Raw genomic sequence first — 19,627 nt, forward strand, 5'->3', positions numbered from 1 at the left:
TCCAGTATAATGTCTCCGACAGTCAGGTATCTGTATGTCACCATCTCTATTCTCCGTCTGGCCCACATCGTACAATGATGAAACGACACAAAATAAAGACAAGCATATGTCCAAGTTGGCTTTGCCGACCGGGACGACAATCGTCATGACTGATCAGTCAACATGTTGTCAATACATCATCTTCAACCTCGCACGTCCATGGTGACTGACCAGCGTGGTAGTTATCAGTAGTTTCATCGCTAGCAAAGAGCTCAACATTATACGTAAAACGTGAGTATACACTCTTTCGCAACTCCCATTCCCCTCGTTCAAATGATGATTTACTACTATTTTATCACGACGGTCAACATAAATATTTAACCTTGATGACCACCGCCTGTGACAGGGCATTGGATCTGATATGCACCTTGCTCATTATGATTGTTTTTGTTGCACATAATGTGTGGAGTCTTTGCTGACATGACTTTAGTAATATTATAGGACTTGTTATTCGATCGACATGCTCCAATCGTCTAGGGGCAACGCTCCTATCCATGCGGGACAGGAGTCGTACAACATGCTGGCATGTTCTTTCAGCCGGGATCTTTAGCTTGCAGTAGTCCGAATCCATAGCTACTATAATAAGAATCAATCCCTGGTTGTACTTGCATCTATCTTTATCGATAACCCTGTAATGCCCTGTTCTTCTGCGTAGGCGCTCATGGCCTGAGGCGACGGCGTCCCGTGCCCCTGTCATGGCGCGCCCGATTTGCTCACGGACAAACCTTTCGCCCTATCGCAGACCCTGTGGCATGTCTGGACTACTGCTAGGCCTTGCTAGTCTTGACCATCTTCGTCATAGGCCGATGTGACAGCGATGCTGGTTTGTTGGAACAGGGTCTGGGCGAAGGGGAGCACGGAGGGCAACGAGCCTGTGAGAGGGCGCGGACGGACAACTTAAGCGCCAGCACCCACGCCGCCTGTGATCAAACCGGCCAGGCTGCATCTCGCGGGATGCACTAGTTCTCTGAAGAGTCAAGACCTGCAATCCACCGCCCGCTGCTTGTTGGCCCTTGTGCTATTTTTAACCTTTAGAGGGATTCTAGCACACATCTTGCTGGCCCTCCCTGGTCAGTCGATCGAAACCCACGATGCTCGTCGAACGGTTGATACATACCGACTGGCCCGTCTGGGCCTGCAAGCCTCCTCCACACCTGGTTGGACCAGAGGTTGTTGCAAAGAATAGAAATCGGTCTGCGCTTCAGCCCTCTGGCTCCTTCTCAATCGCTCGTCCGTGTTGGCACAATCTAATCTCACTCCTGCTTTTCCAGCCCTCAGCCTTCAGCCATGGCTCCGTGTTCGGTTGGCCCTGCATCCTTCCGTTAGTATGAATAGGTGCGCCCAGCTTTTCTCACACGCTGTGGTCCTCGACTTGTTCTCGTGTCTGTCTCGCAACGCTGCAAGGTACTGATCACGGCCTCTTTATAGCTGGCGATCGTCGGGCAATGCTGGCGACGAGCCGCCGTCTGGTCCTTATTCTTACAGCGGCTGGCCGACACCTCTTACCTCCAGCAACCAGCCGTCTCCTAGTCGTCGAGAGCATGCTGTACAGCCCCCTCCTCTGACAACGTCGTTGGGTGGTCATCAATTCCAAGGGCTTGGACTCGCGCTGGGATCGGGCTACAGTTCCACCCCTCTTTCGTCGACTTCACTGTCTAGTCCTTTCACGCAAGGCCAGTCTCCCGCCGTAGGCTCGCCTGGAGGGGCGGCAATCGGATCGTCACCAATGGCTTCTAGACAATACAATGTGCCTTACAATCCTCAGGATTGGGGCCCAGTGGGAAGTGGTTCGATGAATGCTGGCCAAGCTACATATACACCACCGAATAACATGCTGCGGATCGTCTCTCAGCCACGGTCAACAGGACCACACTCAGGTCTGTCATTTTTTTCTTTTGTCCCTCCTTCCCCGACTCCTTGATGCTCCTATACTGCTTTACCCTTTGTAGACTTGGGACTTTCCAGCTTGCTGCATGTCCACGGTGACCAGGAATGAACCTAATGTGACTTTGTAGATGTATCTTTGTCGCCGCCTCCACCACCATACTCTCCACCAAGCCAGCAACATCAGAGAGAAAATGTCAGTCAGAATACATCCTCAAGGGGCTCTACATCACCCAGTATGAGCTCCTCATATAATGGGGCGGTGCGTGCAGGTGGGGATGCTCCCTCAGAGTATCGACAGCGCCGCCTTCCCCGTACTCGCCCTCTGTCGATGTTCGTGGGAAGTGAGTCGAGCCACAATCGACGTGTCTCGCTACCACCACCTCCGCCGCTGCCACCAGGCCTTTCATCTAGGTCTTCATCCCAGAATAGGTCAGAGACCTATCGAGAACCCGCACCAGTTATGGCAGGGCCAGGGCCGCACATTGTGGTCTCGCCTGATAATCTCCACTCGACACAATTGAGCGACGATAGCAACATGCTTGAGCCCACTCAACCCTTTGATACGGATCGGCCTCCAGCTGCGAGAAGGGCCGTATCTGCTGGACCGGCCGTCAACAGTGCGAGTTCATCACGAGCTCATAGTCAGTCTGGAGCCCGATCCCCTCCAGGAAGTAGTTGGGAACCGGGAATGCCCCTTCCTCCACCCCCACCAGGACCGCCACCAGCCACAAGGTCACAGAGTGTGAATGGTCTCTCTGACTCGTCGTCATCCCGGAACTCGCAAGGCCCTGCTAGGAGTGGCAGGGCACGGCCGCCTCCAGTTTTAGGCACAGGTTTAGACAGCATTCCGCCAACACCAGCTGGATGGGTCGATGAAACAATCGATGTTAAACCCAGAGCAGACAGACAACCACTAACTATTGACACGGCAACTACAACCAATATGAGCGGCCCGGAATCTCTCGAGTCGTCTCGCGCAAGTCATAATCCCAATAGTGGTGGTCTGTTTCGCAGCCCAGCTATCAAAGACCCAAATGCTAAAGGCATCCGCGAAAGGAGGATTGAACGCCGGAACAGGCAAAGCCAGGTGCTTGACAGCCTCAGTGCTGTCTCCATGAGCAGCAACCCCTGGGCTGAAGCTCTCGAACAATTGAAACCCTCCAACTTAGTCTTGGGAGAATCGAGCGTGGATACGGACAACGGCAGAAACCCGGCCTCGGCCAAAGCCGCACCTCTCAGCACTCGCAGTATATCTTCTGATGGACCGCAGATTACATCACGATCTAGAGCATCTTCTGGGGGTCTGTTTTCGAACCGGTCTTGTTCCACCCCCAAGCCTGAGCCGAGTCCTCAAGTGCCGACCTCAACCTCGCGGTTTGCGCAAACGCCGCCGTTTTCACCGGGCACAGAAAGGTCGTCTGCATTCCCCAAACGTACTTCGCCAGCACTACCACCCAAAGCCCTGCCAACGCCACCTCTGCAATCCGGGTCAGAAACCACACCGTCTCGGCCTGGCTCCAAGGAAGAACGACCGGTCTCACATATACTACACCTTCCTAACGAGCCCGTGACTACAGTCTCACCCCTAGCCCCACGTCGCGTGTCGGCCCAGCAGAATCCCTCTCTCGACTCTGTCGTTAACCGCGATGACGAATTTGTCCGGAACGCTATACAGAGACATCGGGAATTCATCGAGAAGGAGGCCGGCACAATGGACGAGAAAGAGGCATTGCGGTTGTTCGCCGACTTCATCATCTCTGAGTCCCAGATCCGGCGTGAGAAGTATGCAAAAGTATGGGATCTGGATTTTTATGATGTTGACAGTGTACGCCTTAAATTGTTTGTCTGCCCTCCCAAACCAGCGCCGGTGCCACAGAATAGCCAAGTAGTACCAGGTCCATCTTCGAGGTGGGCGTCTAATCCTACGGCACCTAAGCTAAGTATACCCCAGGTACGTCCTGAATCGGCCTGGTGGAATAATTACCAACCATGCCTCTCGCCAATTGCAAGTCTTGGGTTGAGCAATGACGAGATGAGCTCGAGGGGACGGGCGCCTAGTCGATGGTGGGAGTCTAAAACTGGATCTAGCAGTGAAGGGGGAGAACGAAGAGTGCAAAGGTCAAAGAGGGAGACCAAATATATGGGATTATCACGTGGGGCCCTGCTATGGGAGGAAAGTCAAGGCTCGTCTGACACAGGGAATGCCGGCGCGTCGAATGGAGGAAACCAGTACGCTGCATATGGTCCTGATGAATACCCACCCGAAAAGGTAGGGTGGCACGAGGAGTCTGCCCCAGCAGACTACTCCAACAATCTCCGCCTTGGATCTACTAGGCGGCTTGAAGAAGTGCAGAGGATGGATGTCTCGAGACTAATCACCTTACCGCCGCCGTATCCCAGACACTATCCCGCGGTCAACAACAGCCACCCCGACCTCGTGACTTATCGGACGTTGGTGCGATCAATTACAGACTTGTCGGAGATCAAGTCCACCAGGCAGCGGCACCAAACCGAGATGGATGGGCTGTTCCAGGATCACCAGGCACGAATTCAAGAAGGACGACGGCAATTCAAGGCCAATATCCAGAGTCAAATCCAACAAGGCAGTATCACATTCGCAGAAGCGGCGGAAGCAGAAGCCGCATTAATTGTGGAGGAAAACCAACTCGAAAGAGATTTGATCAAGGGCGGGCTGGATAGATACCAAGAAACAGTTTTTAAGCCAATGCGAGCGATTCTTGCAGACAGGGTTGACAGGGCTACTGCTTGCATTGACGAGCTACGTGGCAGGCTGTTTGACGACGCGCGATCCGAGACCCCAGATCAAACCCAGGAAGAAGGTGATGAGAAGCCAGAGCTCCTGGAGAAGCTCACACAACTCAAATGGTTGTTTGAAGCGCGCGAGCAATTGCACCGCGAGGTATTCGATCTGATCAGCGAGCGCGACGAAAAGTACAGAGCGGTGGTCCTACTACCCTATAAGCAAGCATCCAACGAGGACAAAGTATGCGAGACCAATGAGTTCTTTGTCAAGGACGCCTTGGATCGCCGAGTGGAGTACGAGGCCAATGCCCTAGCACGTCTCGAATCCTTTTTAGATGTGATCGAGGGCAATGTAGCGCGAGGGGTGGAGATACAGCTGTCGGCGTTCTGGGATATTGCACCGTCGCTGTCAGAGTTGGTGCAACAGATCCCTGAGACGCTCCGTGGCTTTACTGTGCAGATTCCGGCCAACGAATACGACGAGAATCCGAGTTACCGGGCACATCCGCTGCAGTACCTATATACGCTCGTATCTCACGCGGAAAAATCCAGCTACCAATACATCGAGTCGCAGATCAACCTTTTTTGCCTACTGCACGAGGTCAAGTCCGCTGTTATGAGGGCCAGCTGCAACCTTATGGAGGCAGAACGAATCCGCTTGGGCGAGTCCGAGAGCAAGGTGCAGCAGGAAATGCAGGAAACCCGTACGGATGAAGAGCGCACCTTGACAAGCGATCTGAAAGACAAGGTAGCTACCGTGGAGGGCCAGTGGGCGGAAGCCCTGGGAAGTGGGATCCAGCGTCTACGCGAACGAGTGAAAGAGCAGCTAATGGTTGAAGATGGATGGGAGGATTTGGAGCAATTGGAGCAGGCATGATAAATAGAAGCAAGTTGTTATTGGTTCACGAATGATGACTGACGAGGGGCTATCAAGAGTTTACTTCTTTGTCGATTCTTGCGGTCTTGTTCACTGTTGTTTCCTGATTGAGTGATTTAATTACTGTGTCGCTAGAAGATACCCACATTCGTTTGCAGCTGCGAATCCACTTGATTATTGATTGAATAAATGGAGATATTCTGGTAAGATTGTTCCTCCGCGCCGATGACCGGACGGGTAACCACGTGACCCATGCGGCTTCTAGAGGTTTCCTTCCGGATCCTTGAACTTTTTCCCCTTTTGCCTTTCCCTTCTCCAAACCAACTCGTAGTCTTATTTAATACGGGCTTCTCCCCTCCCCCTCCGCTCCCACGGTACCATCCCTCTTTGCTCCTACTCTCCCATTGCCACCTGGGACTTGATTGATCTGTCTTTGCTCCAGCGTCTTTAAAGTGAGACGTTTTTTCTGTGACTGTAAGTTGCCTATGAATCTTTTTCCTGCCCAATTCTGCACACTTCACTCCCTCTCAATCTTGACCTGGTTCCCCTCCTATAAGGAAGGGATCCTGTCTCGGAGAGGGCTGTCCCATCGAATGATGAGAACTCATAGCTGGCACCAGTCAGACGGGGATGAAATCATCCTCCATGCTGAGTAGCTTGCGGTCCGGGAAACGCTATCCGGATCCTGAAACGATGCCTCCGCTCATATTTGAACATTATCGCACTACTTTATGGCCATGAATAAATGCTAATATTCTATGTGCGATGCAGAACACAACAGCTTTTTTGGCGAAAGAAGGAAGAAGAAAAAAGACACGGACTCGCTAAACAAATTGACCCACTGGCGAAGTTCAGCCCCGCAATAGAGCAGCTTTTCTTTCCATCGAGATCCTTAGACCAATTGATAATAAAATAAACTACCACCATCATGGTTCTTCACAACCCCAACAACTGGCACTGGGTGAACAAGGATGCCTCCGGCTGGGCCAAGGACTACCTTAAGGAGAACCTCTCCGTCCTCTCCGTGGAGGAGAATGGAGCCTCTGCCAAGATCTCCAACCTGCTGAGCATGGATGGCGATGTAGACGTCAGTCAGAGAAAGGGCAAGGTCATCACCTTGTTCGATGTCAAAGTACAGCTCGAGTATGAAGGTTCGTAATTAAGCAATGATAGTGTTTCTCTCTGTTCAGGGCACACCACTAAGACCTTTGACAGGTAAGACTGAGGACGATGAGTCCGTTAGTGGAAAGATCACCATCCCCGAGGTTGCCCATGACACCGAGGAAGATGAGTACGTCGTATGTTCCCTTTAGCCCCTCGTATTCCAATAGCTGTCCGGCCAATTGACCACATGGCGCTCTAGTTTGAGATTGAAAACTACTCGGATTCTCCTTCCAAGCAGGCCGTGAAGGACCTGGTTCGCTCCAAGCTCGTTCCTCAACTCAGACAGGCTTTGGCCAAGTTTGGTCCCGCCCTCATTGCTGAGCACGGCAAGGACCTCCAACACGCTCCTGGTGTCAACCCTTCCAGCGGATTCGCTGCTCCCAAGTACCACCCTCAGACTTCCAAGAAGGAATCCTCTGCCCCTACAACCACCACCACTACCACCGCCGAGAAGGTTTCGGTCAACACTACTACCGTGACCGCTTCGGACGAGTTCCGCACCACGGCTGAGGAGCTGTACAACACCTTCACCGACCCCCAGCGCATTGCTGCTTTCACTCGCGGCCCCCCTCGCCAGTTTGAGGGCGCTCAGGTGGGCGGAAAGTTCGCCATCTTCGACGGAAACGTCACCGGCGAGTACACCAAGCTTCAGGCCCCCACCTTGATTGAGCAGAAGTGGCGTCTTGCCCAGTGGCCCGCGGGTCACTTCAGCACGCTGGAGATCAAGTTCGACCAGAACGATGTCGACGGCGTCACTCAGATGCGTGTGACCTGGACCGGCGTCCCTGTTGGTCAGGAGGATGTTACGAAGCAAAACTGGGATGTCTACTACGTCCGCAGCATCAAGCAGACTTTCGGGTATGTTTTAATCCCTTTGCTTTGCCTATTAGCCAATTGCTTCCTCACAATGGCTTGCCAGATCTTCGTTTTCTTGGAGACAGTTGCTGATGGTTGTTTTTCTTCTTCTCGGTATAGGTTTGGCACTATTCTCTGAGCGTATCCGCGAAACCATGACCATATCATGATCTAAATTCAGCACTTGGGGGGTATGAGGGCGACAACGGATCCTGTCTACATCCACGCGTCCTGTAGAAGACGAGGGTAGCGAACTGCTTTTTGGATTCTTGACAAACTGTGTTTCTGGGACAGGCAATCTTGCGCCGACTCATCCTTACCTCACCTGACCTGATATAAAACTCCTCCCCTCCAAGCAAATGGGGGGTATGCGTCCAACGAATGCACGATAGACAGACCATGAACATATTAGTAGATGAGACAAATCACGATAGGAAGAAGACATTACACTTTGCACTTCTACACTTCTGGTAACTGTTACATATACATAACACCTCTACTGTTCTTTCTTGCATGAATTACTGCTTCATCAAAACCGATCTGGATTTTTAGATTTACCCTATTTTGTTTTTTCTAACACCCATCTCCCAAGTCGTTAATGTATCATCATAGAAGAGAAATTACAAGGGAAGAAATACTCTTTACAGAGTCTTCTCGATCATCTCAATGCCGTAGTCCTCCTTGAGGGTCTTGATCAGAGGAGCGCAGATGTCCATGGTCATGGGAGCAACAACACCCTATGATAACAATTACCGTTAGCAACCCATCCAACAACCAACTCAACCAACACCAGGTAAATAAAGGAAGAACCATACCTTCTGGTTAATAGTGCCATCCAAGACCAACTTAACAGCGACACCACAAGGCACACCGACAGTCTTAGCCATAGCCGAGTAGCCACCGGGCACACCATACTCGCAAAGAGTGGAAGTACGAGTCTCCTTCTGACCATCCTTGTGCTCGATCTCGAACTTGTGCTGCAACATGACGAGATCACGCTCACCCTCCTCATACTGCATCTTCTTCTCGAGCGTAGCGCAGAGAGTATCGAGCGGGTTACCACGGGGGGTGATCTGCTCATCACTGAAGAGGCCGATCCAGCGAAGACCGGAGATGATGCGGTCGCGGTCATCGTTGTTAGCGAAGGCCGTCTTGGAGGCAATGGCCCACTCGAGGTCCTTCTCGGCGGAGGAGGTGGCGCCGAGGATCTGCTTCGTGGCCTCCTTCCAGGCAATGGGGCTGTTGAGGTACTCGCGACCCTCGTCGGACAGGAAGCCGATGTCAACCAGAACCTTGATCATCTCGGGGAAGCCCTGGTAGCGGAGGGTGCCGCGGACGACGGTCTGGGCTTCGGGGATGTTGTAGCGCTCCCGGTAGGGGCAGGAGTCGCGGTTGGGGTAGGCAACGAAGGCGAAGCCAGGGTAGATGAAGTAGGGCTTGGCGGTGGCCATCAGGTCGGGACCGGCGACGCTGAATTCTTGGCCGTCCTTGTAGAACTTGGCGGCGTTGCGGAGGGCAAGGAGGACACCACGGCTGGACCAGCTGAACTTGTAGCCCAGGGGGTTGTTGGAGCACTCGGGGGCGGCTGTTTGAGGGGGTTAGGATGTGGTTTGGTTGTGACGTTTTTGTGAGGGGGGGAAGGATGACTTACGGAGGCCACCGCAGTAGCTGAGGAAAGAGGTGATCTTGCCACCTTCGGCGTGGACCTAAGGGGGTGGGTTAGGGATGGGTTGAGTAGTGGTGGTGGTAGGGTGAGTGATTCTGGACGTACCTCGGAAATGGTCTTGACAGCGTAGAGGTGGTCAATACCCTGTTTGGAGGTGGGGTTAGTTCAGTGCATAGTATGATATGGGGATGATGTGGCTAGGTAGACATACAGGGTCCAGACCGATCTCGTTCATGACGGTGATGCCGGCCTTCTTGCACTCCTCATCCAGCTCCATCATGGCGGGGGAGACGTAGGAGGTGGTGACGACGTGCTTCTTGGTGCGGATGGCGGACTTGATGACATTGGCGTGGAAGGTGTAGGGGATCAGGGAGATGGCGAGGTCAACCTGCTCCAGAGCCTTGTCAAGAGCAGCATCATCGGTGACATCGAGGGAGATGGCCTTGGTGTTCTTGAAGCCTTCGCAGAGCTTCTGAGCACTCTCGAGGGTTCTGCAGGCTGTTGGGGTATAGTAGACGATGGTCAGCTATGTTGGGTGCTACTGGATAGGGTGATCTCTATCAATTGAGCTGTACGTACCAACGGTGACGTTAACGTCAGCCTTGCTGAGAACCTCAACGGTGGGCTTCGTGACTATCGAGACAATGAGTCAGTGGGATGGAGTCCATCAATTAACCCCCAATGCGGGGTCCGAACGGCGGATCAGGAGGGGGGAGTGGAAGAGAGATGGGAGACATACCGAAGCCCGAGCCCAACAGGAGAACCTTGGAACCGGCGACAGGCATGATGGCAATTGGAGAGATATCAGGGTTATAGATTGGGAAAATAGGAAGAAAACAATATCAGGAGAGGAAATAAAGTTGAGTCAGTGTTGCGAGTGGTTGCTTCGATTCCCCCGCCAGTGTGAGTCACGTGGGGCTGCCCACTTGGTCGGATGCGGTATCGGAGGCTGCGATAGCGGACACTGTATTAGTTTATCTGATTATTTTACATGATCCGTGATTCCCCGAGGTGGAGATGCTGTCCCGTAGAGTATATAGAACTATAAATTATGTGCTATGTTTGCATCTATATGCTCATCATGGAACCCTTTTCTTTCAGCTTTCAGCTCAGTGACTGCTATAAATTCTAGATGGATGACAGGATGGGGGAATATTTGTCAATGCTCCCAAGGATGACTCCAAAACTCCCAATGATCGATGCCAGGACGGTAACCCAGTCCATGTATACAACAACAGAGAAAAGATAAAAAGTGAACATAACAATCTACAAGTCTTTGACCTTGCCATTATTTTCCTCCGCAGAGTCAGACGTATCGCCGTCAAAGTTGCCCTCCGCATCCGGGTTCTTCTTTGACTTGGAGATTCGACGCTGCCATCTCAGCATCACGGGCAGGAACTGCCAAAGGTCAAATTCCGGCCATAGGACGTCGAGGAAGACAATCTCCGTATCCTCATGGCATTGCCAAAGCATAAAATCACTAAGGCGCTCAACTCCAGACGTCCGGACCAGCAGATCTAGAGGAGGATTGTCATGGGTGAATAAATGCTCTGACAACGTCTGGCGCGTAATCGTCTCGGGGGACATAAAGACGAGGCTCTCCTTCCCGACGGCGGGCTCTGCGGCTGGTACTTTCCCATTGGCAGCATCTTGTTGCCCGGCGAGGTGGAGAGTCGACGAGGAAGAAAACGAAGATCCGTTTTCATAGACTCCGTTCGGTGTCTTGTGCTTCGTCGTTTCGCCGTCTCCTGATGACTCTGATGCCGCTTCCGAGTCACTCAGTACCTCTTCCCCTTTCGAAACCTGCGTCTGTGCTCGAATGTTTTGTGTAATGTGGGATTCGGAAAAAGGTGTCCTCGAGGAGATGGACGACGGACGAGTCGACGGAAGGGGCTGACTGTACTCGGCCACGGTATCTCGGACAGCCGTGGTGATCTCATCGCGCGACGTATACGGGAAACAGATGTTCAATACGCAGTCACCGTTGTTACTGGTCATTTCCGCGGCCCGGTTCACTGCAGCGAGAACATCCGGCCTGAGCAGGTCCAACCGACCCAATATCCGCACCTTGGCCCCGTAGCGATCGAGAATCTCGCCATGCTGAGCCATCTGCGACAACTTCACCCTGGCCATCTCCATCAATGCATCCACCTCGAATTTGGAGCGCTTGAAGTTTTCGATGCTGAAGGCGTAGATTGTGACCACTTTAACGCCGCTCTTGTAACAGACTTCGAGAATCTAAACCGCAGTACAAGTTAGCAGCTGATACTGGCGGAAGACAGAAGTTCTCTATGAACCGAACTCCATCGGACTCACCCTTGCCAAAGCCTCAAACCCCATGTTGTGTCCTTCCACCGTTTCAATCCCGTGCGTTCGAGCAAATCTCCGGTTACCATCCATGACAAACGCAATATGTTGTGGAACTGGACCCTGTCGGATTGCTCCGACCAAGAGGTCCCGTAGTTGCCCTATGGCAAACTCGATTGGCGGCGAAGCAAGGAGCCATTTCCGGAACCTCGACAAGTGTATCGATGTCGACATTTTGAGTGATTATGCGTATATTATAGAGTAAGACAAGCTTTTCCGAGTCGAAAAGGGCTGATTTGTGGAAGGCTGCGAGAGAAGCGGAGGAGGTTTCACGATGCAAGACGAGGGGCGTCCGTGTAGTGCAGGGGCGATGCACCAGGCAGTATCTCGATATTCGGACAAGTGGACCCAAGCAGCCGCACCCTATTTAACTGGAGAGCAGATATGAAAGAGATGAGGGCCACCAGAGGTGTAGTAAGGGTAATGTAAGCTTGGTGATGTGCCCGGTAGGGCCGTGCTCATCAGGCTACACTGTTCTTTTTTTGTTCGCGTTCGATCGTCACCCGGGGGGTAACGGGGATCGTCGGTTCGGCGGACCCTCAAGGAGTGACAGAATACCACAAAATGAACCACGAGGGAATTGAAGTCGTAGAAAGCGGTGACAACGAGCGAAGAGGCAAAGGAAATAGCGCAGAAGGGGGAAACGTAACCTGGATGGAAGACGGGGTGGGTCGGCCGTGACTTTGATCGGACGGTTTTCTCCACGTGTAAAGACCCAATAACAGCTCTCAACGTAACCGCGGCCTTCGAGCTGCTCCCCAGCCTGGCCGCGGCCATGCCTGAGGATGGCCCTTTTGCTGCCTCACCGGCAATCCTGACCTCCCCGAACCGTCAGGAAGAATGTCATCGGAGAAGCTTTTATAGAGAGAAGGTGTTGAAATTGCACAGCGACACGCGAGATAGAATTCCCCTGGGCCACATGCAGCCACTTTTGCTTGTCAGCTGACAAGCTTCAACCAAACCAAGCACCTGTCATCGCTTTGTGAACTTGCATGACAGCCACGCTGGCAGATACGTACCAGGAGAGAAGTGTATTCCGATGGTTCTAGCTGGATCGAAATAATTTTGGCAATAGACATGGGTGGCTTTCGTCCTTATCATCTTCTGTTCTGAGGACAGCCCTCTGGGTCCAGATTAGCTTCGTACATTAGCGCCACCCATCTTCGTCTTTGAAGGTTACCACTTTGATGCAAGGAGTCAGTCAAGCTCTTTCAATATGATTGAACTTGGTAGGGGATTCCACAGAATGTCGAGTCATTCCATATTTTCTGATAGGACTGTTTGCGAATAGTTGTTGCTGAGGAGTGCGTAGCTTATTCGATACCCTGGAATCGTAGGACTATCACTAGTAACACACAAAGAGTTGGTGCCAAACAGTTAAGTTGCTTAGTCCAAGGAACAATATCTCCGAAAATTTGGCTAGCTAGCTATTCAAAGAACTAATAACTATATCCGACCGTGCCGATAGCGTCCATGCGTCCAACCACCGATTAGTCTTCCGCCTCTGGAGACACGAGAGGTCCGTGTTATCTACCTAGCAAACGATCTCACTATTCTGCTTTGATTCAATGATACATGTCCATATCCCTGAATCCTGCATGAGCGTATTGATGAAAGTGCTGCAAATTATCGACATTCGAGGTCCGTGGACGTCGACACCAGGGTAGAGTATGCAGGCTTCCATCCACAGAAATGAACTCTTTGTTAGCTTAATCATCCTGTTGGGTACTTAATTGCTAGACTGACATCCACTCTGCCATTCATCCAATTGTAATCCAGGCACTATATCGCATGCGGGAATGATTGGGTTTCCGGACGAGGGGGCACAGGAAGTATGCGAGTAGTGGGCGCAGTAGTCCCTAGTTAGTTCATCCATGGTAAAGAATAAGATAAGGCCGGGAAGAAGGAAGCCCATTTTGGCCTGATAATGATCGCAATTTGGATGTTCAAATCCTTCTGCGTTCCCCAACCCTCTCTGGGTAGATTCGGGGCTGATATGAAGGCTCCTCCTGTATGTCCGACATGTTGAAGAGAAGTCCGAACTGGCCAGCCGCTCGAACCGAGACACCTTGAGTGTAAGGAGTTGGAGAGTTGGAAAAGCTTCCCCGCCTGACGGCCGCCCCGCGGACTGCTTCGTCTCCCGCCTTCGGGCTTCACTGGCTTGCTTTCCTTCCAGAAATTCCTGGGCATCGTTGGAAACCTCTAGTAGGTCTGCTGTTCCATCGAATTTTATTACCACACAGATAGAAGGAAAGACATCACTCAACTTTTTTGCCGTTATACGAAAGTGGTCCGCTGCAGCCACTAGCAACTATCGCCTCACTTCCCATCAGTGCCACTTTCGGGTGCTTCGCCATCAACGAAGTGGAATCTGGAATACCACATCTGACATTCTTTTGTCTGAATCGCTCTATCAGCTATCGGAAACCCATTCACCAACCCTTGGAGAATTCTCATCATCTCCGTCCCGCCAATCATTCCTGGATCGTCTCACCTGAAACTGGACCCTGGTGCTACTCATTGGTTGGGTTGTTTCAGCCAATACTGCCGTCTCTTCATCCTGCACTCTGAATCCATCCCTCCAGTAACTCATCCTCGAACGATATACTATCTGAATCCACAACATTCAGCCTGCATCCCGGCGCAGTCTGCACTCAGCCACACAGACCACGTTCTCGATCGTGGCTTTGACAAAATGTCGATCAAGTATGTAGATGTTCCCCACCATACCCAGTTGAGCTACTCTTATTATCGTTCTGCATGCGCTCAGTATCGATGGTTTTCCTTCCTCGATTCATCGCCTCTGATTTGTTACCTCTGTTATGCTGTATCAGATGAATCAACTTCCTTCTCCCTTGTCCCTCTCGCATCGTCCCATGACACCCTAGCATGCACACTTTTCAGTCAGAAGACCTGCGTTGTATACTTGTTTCAACCTAGAATGGGGATAGCACGCTGAAGGATCCATGCTAATGGCAATACTCAATACGGTAGCTGGGTGATGCTGCAAGGCCCCGAAGGCTTTGTTCGACTACCCAATGAGCATCAGTTGTTCGCCTCTCCTCCGCGGACAACTCTGTCTCTGCAACCCCTAGGCTCTAGCGCCAGTAAGGATTCTTTTTCCATGCAAAGCAGCGCCGGTCGAGTCTACCTGACAAATCAGAGGGTATTGTCTTGCTTTCGGACCCCATCATCTGACAAGCTCTTGTTAACATAATCATGCCAGATCGTTTACATTCCCGCGCAACAAACGAAAGAGTTTCAATCGTTTTCCACACCATTACTCAATGTACATGACGCCCATGTCACTGCACCATTCTTTGGGCCCAATGCCTGGATGGCTCTAGTCCAGCCGGTATCTGGAGGAGGCATCCCTGCGTCGTTGCCTGCTGTGCAGCTCAAGGTGACATTTAAAGAGGGAGGGGCGTTTGATTTCCACAACAATTTCGAAAGAATCAAAGAGCGTCTACAACAAGCTGTCGAGAATACTCAGGCGAGCAGTCGAGGTGCCCGAAATGTCGACATGTCTGCGATCCATCTCGACGAGCTACCTGCGTACACAGGCCCATCGGGTGGCACAACCGGAGCCGACCACAGTACTGCACAGCAACCTGTAAGCCCACAGTCTCATCACACAGGGCCAGAAGCGGGATCAGAGCCTATGGAGCCGCCACCGGATTATGAAGAGGTGCAGCAGCAGAGTGTGGCGGAAGCGCTCGAGGAGAGACTGCGTCGAGCCAGTTAAAGCCAGGACGGGTGCCGTATTCCATGCTTTCTTCCATGACTAGATAGTCTCCAATTTCCTTCACACTTATTCCCGCGGTAGCCTCAAGCCCAAGCGGCCTCTTAATCTATTTTTTCCTGTATACTACTTGGAATATTATTGTTGAATTACAGTGCACAACAAATAGTAGACCCCATAGTTAAAGTAACAATAACAACAACAACGGAACGGCACGAACACTAACTAATTAATTAATTTGATAAGTAAGAAAACGAAATATTACCGCATTAGTCACGGCCGACCCGAGCGGCCAATCACGTGTACGATAATTGCGACCATCGCCCGGCGGCCGGGGTGTTCCGATTTTCCAGGGCCGGCAGAAACCAGCAACGCCAAAGCTTCGAGTTCGTTAAAACCAACCCCATCCTCAATTACCGCGACATCCACCGCCCACACGCCCCCCCTTCTCGCCCTCTTCCCTCAATTGAAACCAATTTCAAAGACAAGATGGGTCTCTCCGACTTCTTCTCCGACGTTATGTCCTCCTTCGGCTTCCCCGAGGCTCAGGCTGAGGCTCCCGCCGAGGAGACCACCACCACCACCTCCAGCCAGGAGACCGAGGCTGAGGAGAAGCCCGCCGTGAACAACGAGGAGGAGGCCGCCCCTGCCGCCGAGGAGAGCACCGAGGAGTCTGCTGAGGAGACCCCTGCTGAGGAGGAGTCCGCCGAGGAGGAGCCCGCTGAGGAGGAGGAGGAAGAGGAGGAAGAGGAAGAGGAGGAGGAAGAGGAGGAGCCTGAGGACATCAAGCCCCAGCTTGAGGAGGGTAAGTTTACTGCCACTTTCATATTTTCACTCATTCAGTGCATTTTCCTGGGGGGAAAGCTCGTTTCCAGACGGACAATATGACAACAGGACGGGTAGTCGGTCAGATGGATGCACGCTGACCGACCCTCACGTCATGCGATTCTGAGCCATTGACTCGGAACAACTCATCCCTTTGCAAACAATCTCATCAATTCGAACATTCACTAATCAATTGCTTCTCTCAGAGTGCGCCAACTCTTCCCAGTGCGCCCCCTACAAGCACCACTTCGATGAGTGCGTCGAGCGCGTAACCCAGCAGCAGGAGGACCCCGACTACAAGGGCCCCAAGGAGGACTGCGTTGAGGAGTGTAAGTTGACCAGCACACCATAGCACAACAATCCCTTCGACACCATATTCCAGTCATGACGAACCAACAACAATACCCAAAAACTGACCCACCATTTTTCTTAGTCTTCCACCTCACGCACTGCGCTACCCAGTGCGCCGCCCCCAAGCTCTGGAAGGCCCTCAAATAAGCGAATCAAATCACTCCCGATCGATCGATAGATAGCTAAAGACGTCTTTTTTCTTATCTTCTTTATCCCACTCCGCGGGCTACGTTTCTTTCTAATGCACGACCAAACTTGATAAGACAGGATCCGCGACGAAGGAAGACAAAGAGATAAAGGCATATTACGATCGATCCCCCTTGATTTGATTCACAATATGATGGCTATGCAGGCCTGCCGTTGATGAAGATCAAAAAAGAAAAAAGAAAGGAGCATACATACATCCAGTGTTGTCTCTCGACCGCTACCCGCTGCCCTCGACAAATACGGTACGGGTTGCGAGTCGGTGATGATGATGATACATGCATGTTTGTTACTTTCCTTCTCCTATGAAAGATGGATGGGCTATGGAATATGGAAATGGTTCTAAGAAGGGGGGCGGTCGCCTTCAACTGTGTATGTACAGATAGCTGGTCTCTGCCTTGTTTGAAACTTGTGCTTTTATTATTTATTTCATTTTTTTCCTTTTGTTTACTAGATGAATGTCATTTTGTCCTAGACTATGTTCAGTATTCCTCTTTTATCTTTCTTTTGTTTTGCTTCGTGAGAATCATATGATCTTTACTTGGTTTATTTACAGTCACAGGTCCTGGTATTGACACATTTGATGGACGCCGGGTATCACACGTGCAGTCATGGCTCACATACATTCTGTACAACACTGACTTCAGAGAATACCAGTTCACTTCCTCCACGCCACACTCAACCCCAAGAATCCTTTCTTGGTATCATCCTCCCCAGCTCCAGCTCTACGCTCCGCATCATCACCCTGCACCTCATCACCAGCCTCCTCCTGGCCCAGCTCCACGCCTCGATCCACATCCAATCTCCGTCTCCTCACATCACGACCAAAACATCCAATACAAAGCGGCCACGGCGCAGCCACGACCGCCACGACAGCAGAGAAAATCAACGCATTTCGCATATTGACCGGCGGGGAAGCGTCCTCTCCGGCCTTCAATGCATCCTGAACTAGAATAAATATCGCGCCCAATAACTGCCCACCCGTCCAGCAGATCGTGCTTCCGATTTCCGGGGAGAACGGGTACGTGATTTCGACCAGGTACTCCAGAACGACGGGGAGGAGGGCGAAGGACGACGCGCCGAGGAGGGAGCACACGACATACGATGGTGCGATGCCGGCGGGGCTGGGCGGGGCGAAGATCAGGGCGATATAGGTGATTGCTACGATGGGGACAAGTGTGCGGATGGTGGCGAGGTAGTGCTTGTAGCGGTCTGTGAGGGGGGAGATGATGGCTGAGGCGATGAGTCCAACGATGATCAGAAGGCCTCCTGCAATGCCGGCTTCGGTTTCGGTGTATGAGTAGGGTTCGAGGATTTGGTTGAGGAGCGAGGAGACGCTGTTGAAGAAGCCGACGTATATGGAGAAGGGGATCAGGATGAGGTAGAACTCGAGGGTTTTGAGGAGTTGCGTTATAGCTGGGAGGAGTGGTGTGGAGGCGTTGGTGCTCGCAGATGAAGCGCTTGGAGGCGTCGGGGGTTGGGAGGGGATGAAAAATGAGGGAAGTGCTGCTACCGTTGCCTTTTGGGTTTGTTAGTAGGTGAGTGCGACATGTCGTGGCTGGCTGGGTTTGGTTCTATCTATGTGTGGAGGGATTCTGAGGGAGGCTTACGATGATAGAGATGTACAGAACCATGTTCGGGACTTCGCTTGGTTTGGTCGCCCAGAAAGAGTCGATCAGCTCTCCCAATGCTGCACCCAATGGATTGGCAAGGGTGGCTACGGCCGTTGCACTGGTCCGGCCCTGGTCAGAAAACCAGAGGTCGCTGTATCGCGTTGGAGCGCTCAGACAGAATGGCTGCGCCAGTCCGATAAGGATCTGTCCAAACATGGCGACACCGAAGATGCCTCCTCTCGCTTTGGTCCCTGCATATCGAATCCAATTGCCGACGAGGAGGAGGGTTGAAGTGGTGATGATGGCGGGTTTAGGGCCACCTTTATTGAGAGTGAAGATCACGACGCTGGGAGTAAGAATGAATGTGAGTATCAGTCGCTCCCAGGCGCCGAACACAGGTGGAGATAAGCATCCAGGGCTAAACTCACGGGCTGGCGACACAAAAAGCGAAGAGGTAACCAGTGCTCATCCAATTGATAGCGCTCTCAGAAACGCGGAAATGCTCAGCCGCAGTAGTTGATATTGAGGAAAAGGTTAACCACTAGACGACGATAATAATGAATAATATTAGAATTGGTGTCTCATTCTTCGTGGCGACAGACATAGAGAACCTACATCCCAACTAACGACAATGTTCAACAGCACCAGCTGCGCCAGTCCCCAGAATCGCCGCTTGTAGACCTTGTAAACAGGGCCCGACGGAGGCAGCTCAGCTGGGGCAGTCGTGGCAGAGCCATGGTGCAAACCTGCCGAATCCTGGGGTGCTCTGGAGTCCATGAGAAGACAACAACAACTTAACAGCTAGTTAGCTGGTGGGTTGCGTGACCAGCTGGTGAGGAGCGGAGCATTAAATGAGGGGGAACAGGGCAACTAAATTAATCAATTTCACCGCAACCAACTGAACGGATGGGCGCCGTGGCATTAATATTATCCTAGCCTCGCTCCTAAGACACGATGGCGTCCATAGATTTAAGACGGTTTATAAAGCGGACTGATGGTTGGGTTGCACTGCTGCTACTTCAAATTTGGGAAAGGAGGTTCGAATAGTCTTGTCTCATGACGGCCGGTTTCATCGTTGTTCTTGGGTCTCGACGATCCGACCTCGGCTGATTCCCCCAACTTTGGTCAGGGAGGAAGAAGGGGGGAGATGCTATTGGTGGCAGTCGATGTGAATGCTCTGTCGGGAAGCTCTATCCGTCGTATTTTCTGCTCTCTCATTTGTCAACTGGGAGGTGAATCTGCCTTGATTAGAACGTCCCACAGCAATCACAGTC

At 51.9% G+C, this 19,627-nt stretch overlaps 7 protein-coding genes across 7 annotated transcripts; 4 read left to right on the forward strand and 3 right to left on the reverse strand.

The window, feature by feature from the left end:
- Window positions 1–1,130: 1,130 nt before the first annotated feature.
- BO88DRAFT_329813 (uncharacterized protein) lies at window positions 1,131–5,566 on the forward strand (the record flags this gene model as incomplete). The annotated part of the gene is made up of 3 exons (XM_025702610.1): window positions 1,131–1,360; window positions 1,468–1,916; window positions 2,055–5,566. The coding sequence occupies 3 exons, from the start codon at window positions 1,131–1,133 to the stop codon at window positions 5,564–5,566; spliced, it is 4,191 nt and encodes a 1,396-aa protein (XP_025567359.1).
- Window positions 5,567–6,494: 928 nt separating this feature from the next.
- On the forward strand, window positions 6,495–7,724 carry BO88DRAFT_330428 (AHA1 family protein; the record flags this gene model as incomplete). Its single annotated transcript, XM_025702631.1, has 3 exons — window positions 6,495–6,717; window positions 6,782–6,864; window positions 6,930–7,724. The coding sequence occupies 3 exons, from the start codon at window positions 6,495–6,497 to the stop codon at window positions 7,722–7,724; spliced, it is 1,101 nt and encodes a 366-aa protein (XP_025567360.1).
- Window positions 7,725–8,107: 383 nt separating this feature from the next.
- Window positions 8,108–10,089, reverse strand: lys9 (saccharopine dehydrogenase (NADP+, L-glutamate-forming)). Its single transcript, XM_025705773.1, has 7 exons — window positions 9,991–10,089; window positions 9,831–9,884; window positions 9,463–9,749; window positions 9,357–9,395; window positions 9,237–9,291; window positions 8,401–9,170; window positions 8,108–8,322 (listed from the first exon to the last, which is right to left on the reverse strand). The coding sequence occupies exons 1-7, from the start codon at window positions 10,034–10,036 to the stop codon at window positions 8,227–8,229; spliced, it is 1,347 nt and encodes a 448-aa protein (XP_025567361.1). The 5' UTR covers window positions 10,037–10,089; the 3' UTR covers window positions 8,108–8,226.
- A 353-nt stretch (window positions 10,090–10,442) lies between these two features.
- On the reverse strand, window positions 10,443–11,886 carry BO88DRAFT_100227 (undecaprenyl diphosphate synthase family protein). Its single transcript, XM_025701186.1, has 2 exons — window positions 11,568–11,886; window positions 10,443–11,489 (listed from the first exon to the last, which is right to left on the reverse strand). Exons 1-2 carry the CDS (start codon window positions 11,790–11,792, stop codon window positions 10,518–10,520), a joined length of 1,197 nt encoding a protein of 398 aa, XP_025567362.1. The 5' UTR covers window positions 11,793–11,886; the 3' UTR covers window positions 10,443–10,517.
- A 2,309-nt stretch (window positions 11,887–14,195) lies between these two features.
- Window positions 14,196–15,492, forward strand: BO88DRAFT_401188 (uncharacterized protein). Its single transcript, XM_025705774.1, has 3 exons — window positions 14,196–14,324; window positions 14,613–14,784; window positions 14,845–15,492. Exons 1-3 carry the CDS (start codon window positions 14,314–14,316, stop codon window positions 15,361–15,363), a joined length of 702 nt encoding a protein of 233 aa, XP_025567363.1. The 5' UTR covers window positions 14,196–14,313; the 3' UTR covers window positions 15,364–15,492.
- Window positions 15,493–15,849: 357 nt separating this feature from the next.
- Window positions 15,850–16,683, forward strand: BO88DRAFT_449441 (cytochrome b-c1 complex subunit 6 family protein; the record flags this gene model as incomplete). The annotated part of the gene is made up of 3 exons (XM_025710495.1): window positions 15,850–16,165; window positions 16,392–16,514; window positions 16,619–16,683. 3 exons carry the CDS (start codon window positions 15,850–15,852, stop codon window positions 16,681–16,683), a joined length of 504 nt encoding a protein of 167 aa, XP_025567364.1.
- A 582-nt stretch (window positions 16,684–17,265) lies between these two features.
- On the reverse strand, window positions 17,266–19,367 carry BO88DRAFT_357215 (putative cell surface receptor/MFS transporter (FLVCR)). Its single transcript, XM_025703755.1, has 4 exons — window positions 18,969–19,367; window positions 18,782–18,894; window positions 18,351–18,699; window positions 17,266–18,259 (listed from the first exon to the last, which is right to left on the reverse strand). Exons 1-4 carry the CDS (start codon window positions 19,128–19,130, stop codon window positions 17,399–17,401), a joined length of 1,485 nt encoding a protein of 494 aa, XP_025567365.1. The 5' UTR covers window positions 19,131–19,367; the 3' UTR covers window positions 17,266–17,398.
- Between the last annotated feature and the right edge of the window lie 260 nt (window positions 19,368–19,627).

Source organism: Aspergillus vadensis (assembly GCF_003184925.1).
Source record: "Aspergillus vadensis CBS 113365 unplaced genomic scaffold BO88scaffold_2, whole genome shotgun sequence".
In the NCBI taxonomy this organism is placed as follows: Eukaryota; Fungi; Ascomycota; class Eurotiomycetes; order Eurotiales; family Aspergillaceae; genus Aspergillus; species Aspergillus vadensis.

Excerpts from the sequence above, each read along its gene's own strand:
- lys9 (XM_025705773.1), bottom strand. The coding sequence starts at position 10,036 with ATGCCTGTCGCCGGTTCCAAGGTTCTCCTGTTGGGCTCGGGCTTCG. Across the intron at positions 9,292-9,356 it reads CTGTCAAGACCATTTCCGAG|GTCCACGCCGAAGGTGGCAA; the intron begins GTACGTCCAGAA and ends CCACCCCCTTAG. Across the intron at positions 8,323-8,400 it reads ATGGCACTATTAACCAGAAG|GGTGTTGTTGCTCCCATGAC; the intron begins GTATGGTTCTTC and ends TTGTTATCATAG.
- BO88DRAFT_100227 (XM_025701186.1), bottom strand. The coding sequence starts at position 11,792 with ATGTCGACATCGATACACTTGTCGAGGTTCCGGAAATGGCTCCTTGCT. Across the intron at positions 11,490-11,567 it reads GGTTTGAGGCTTTGGCAAGG|ATTCTCGAAGTCTGTTACAA; the intron begins GTGAGTCCGATG and ends ACTGCGGTTTAG.
- BO88DRAFT_401188 (XM_025705774.1), top strand. Across the intron at positions 14,785-14,844 it reads TCTACCTGACAAATCAGAGG|ATCGTTTACATTCCCGCGCA; the intron begins GTATTGTCTTGC and ends TAATCATGCCAG.
- BO88DRAFT_357215 (XM_025703755.1), bottom strand. The coding sequence starts at position 19,130 with ATGGACTCCAGAGCACCCCAGGATTCGGCAGGTTTGCACCATGGCTCT. Across the intron at positions 18,895-18,968 it reads ACATTGTCGTTAGTTGGGAT|TGGTTAACCTTTTCCTCAAT; the intron begins GTAGGTTCTCTA and ends ATCGTCGTCTAG. Across the intron at positions 18,700-18,781 it reads GCTTTTTGTGTCGCCAGCCC|CGTCGTGATCTTCACTCTCA; the intron begins GTGAGTTTAGCC and ends TCTTACTCCCAG.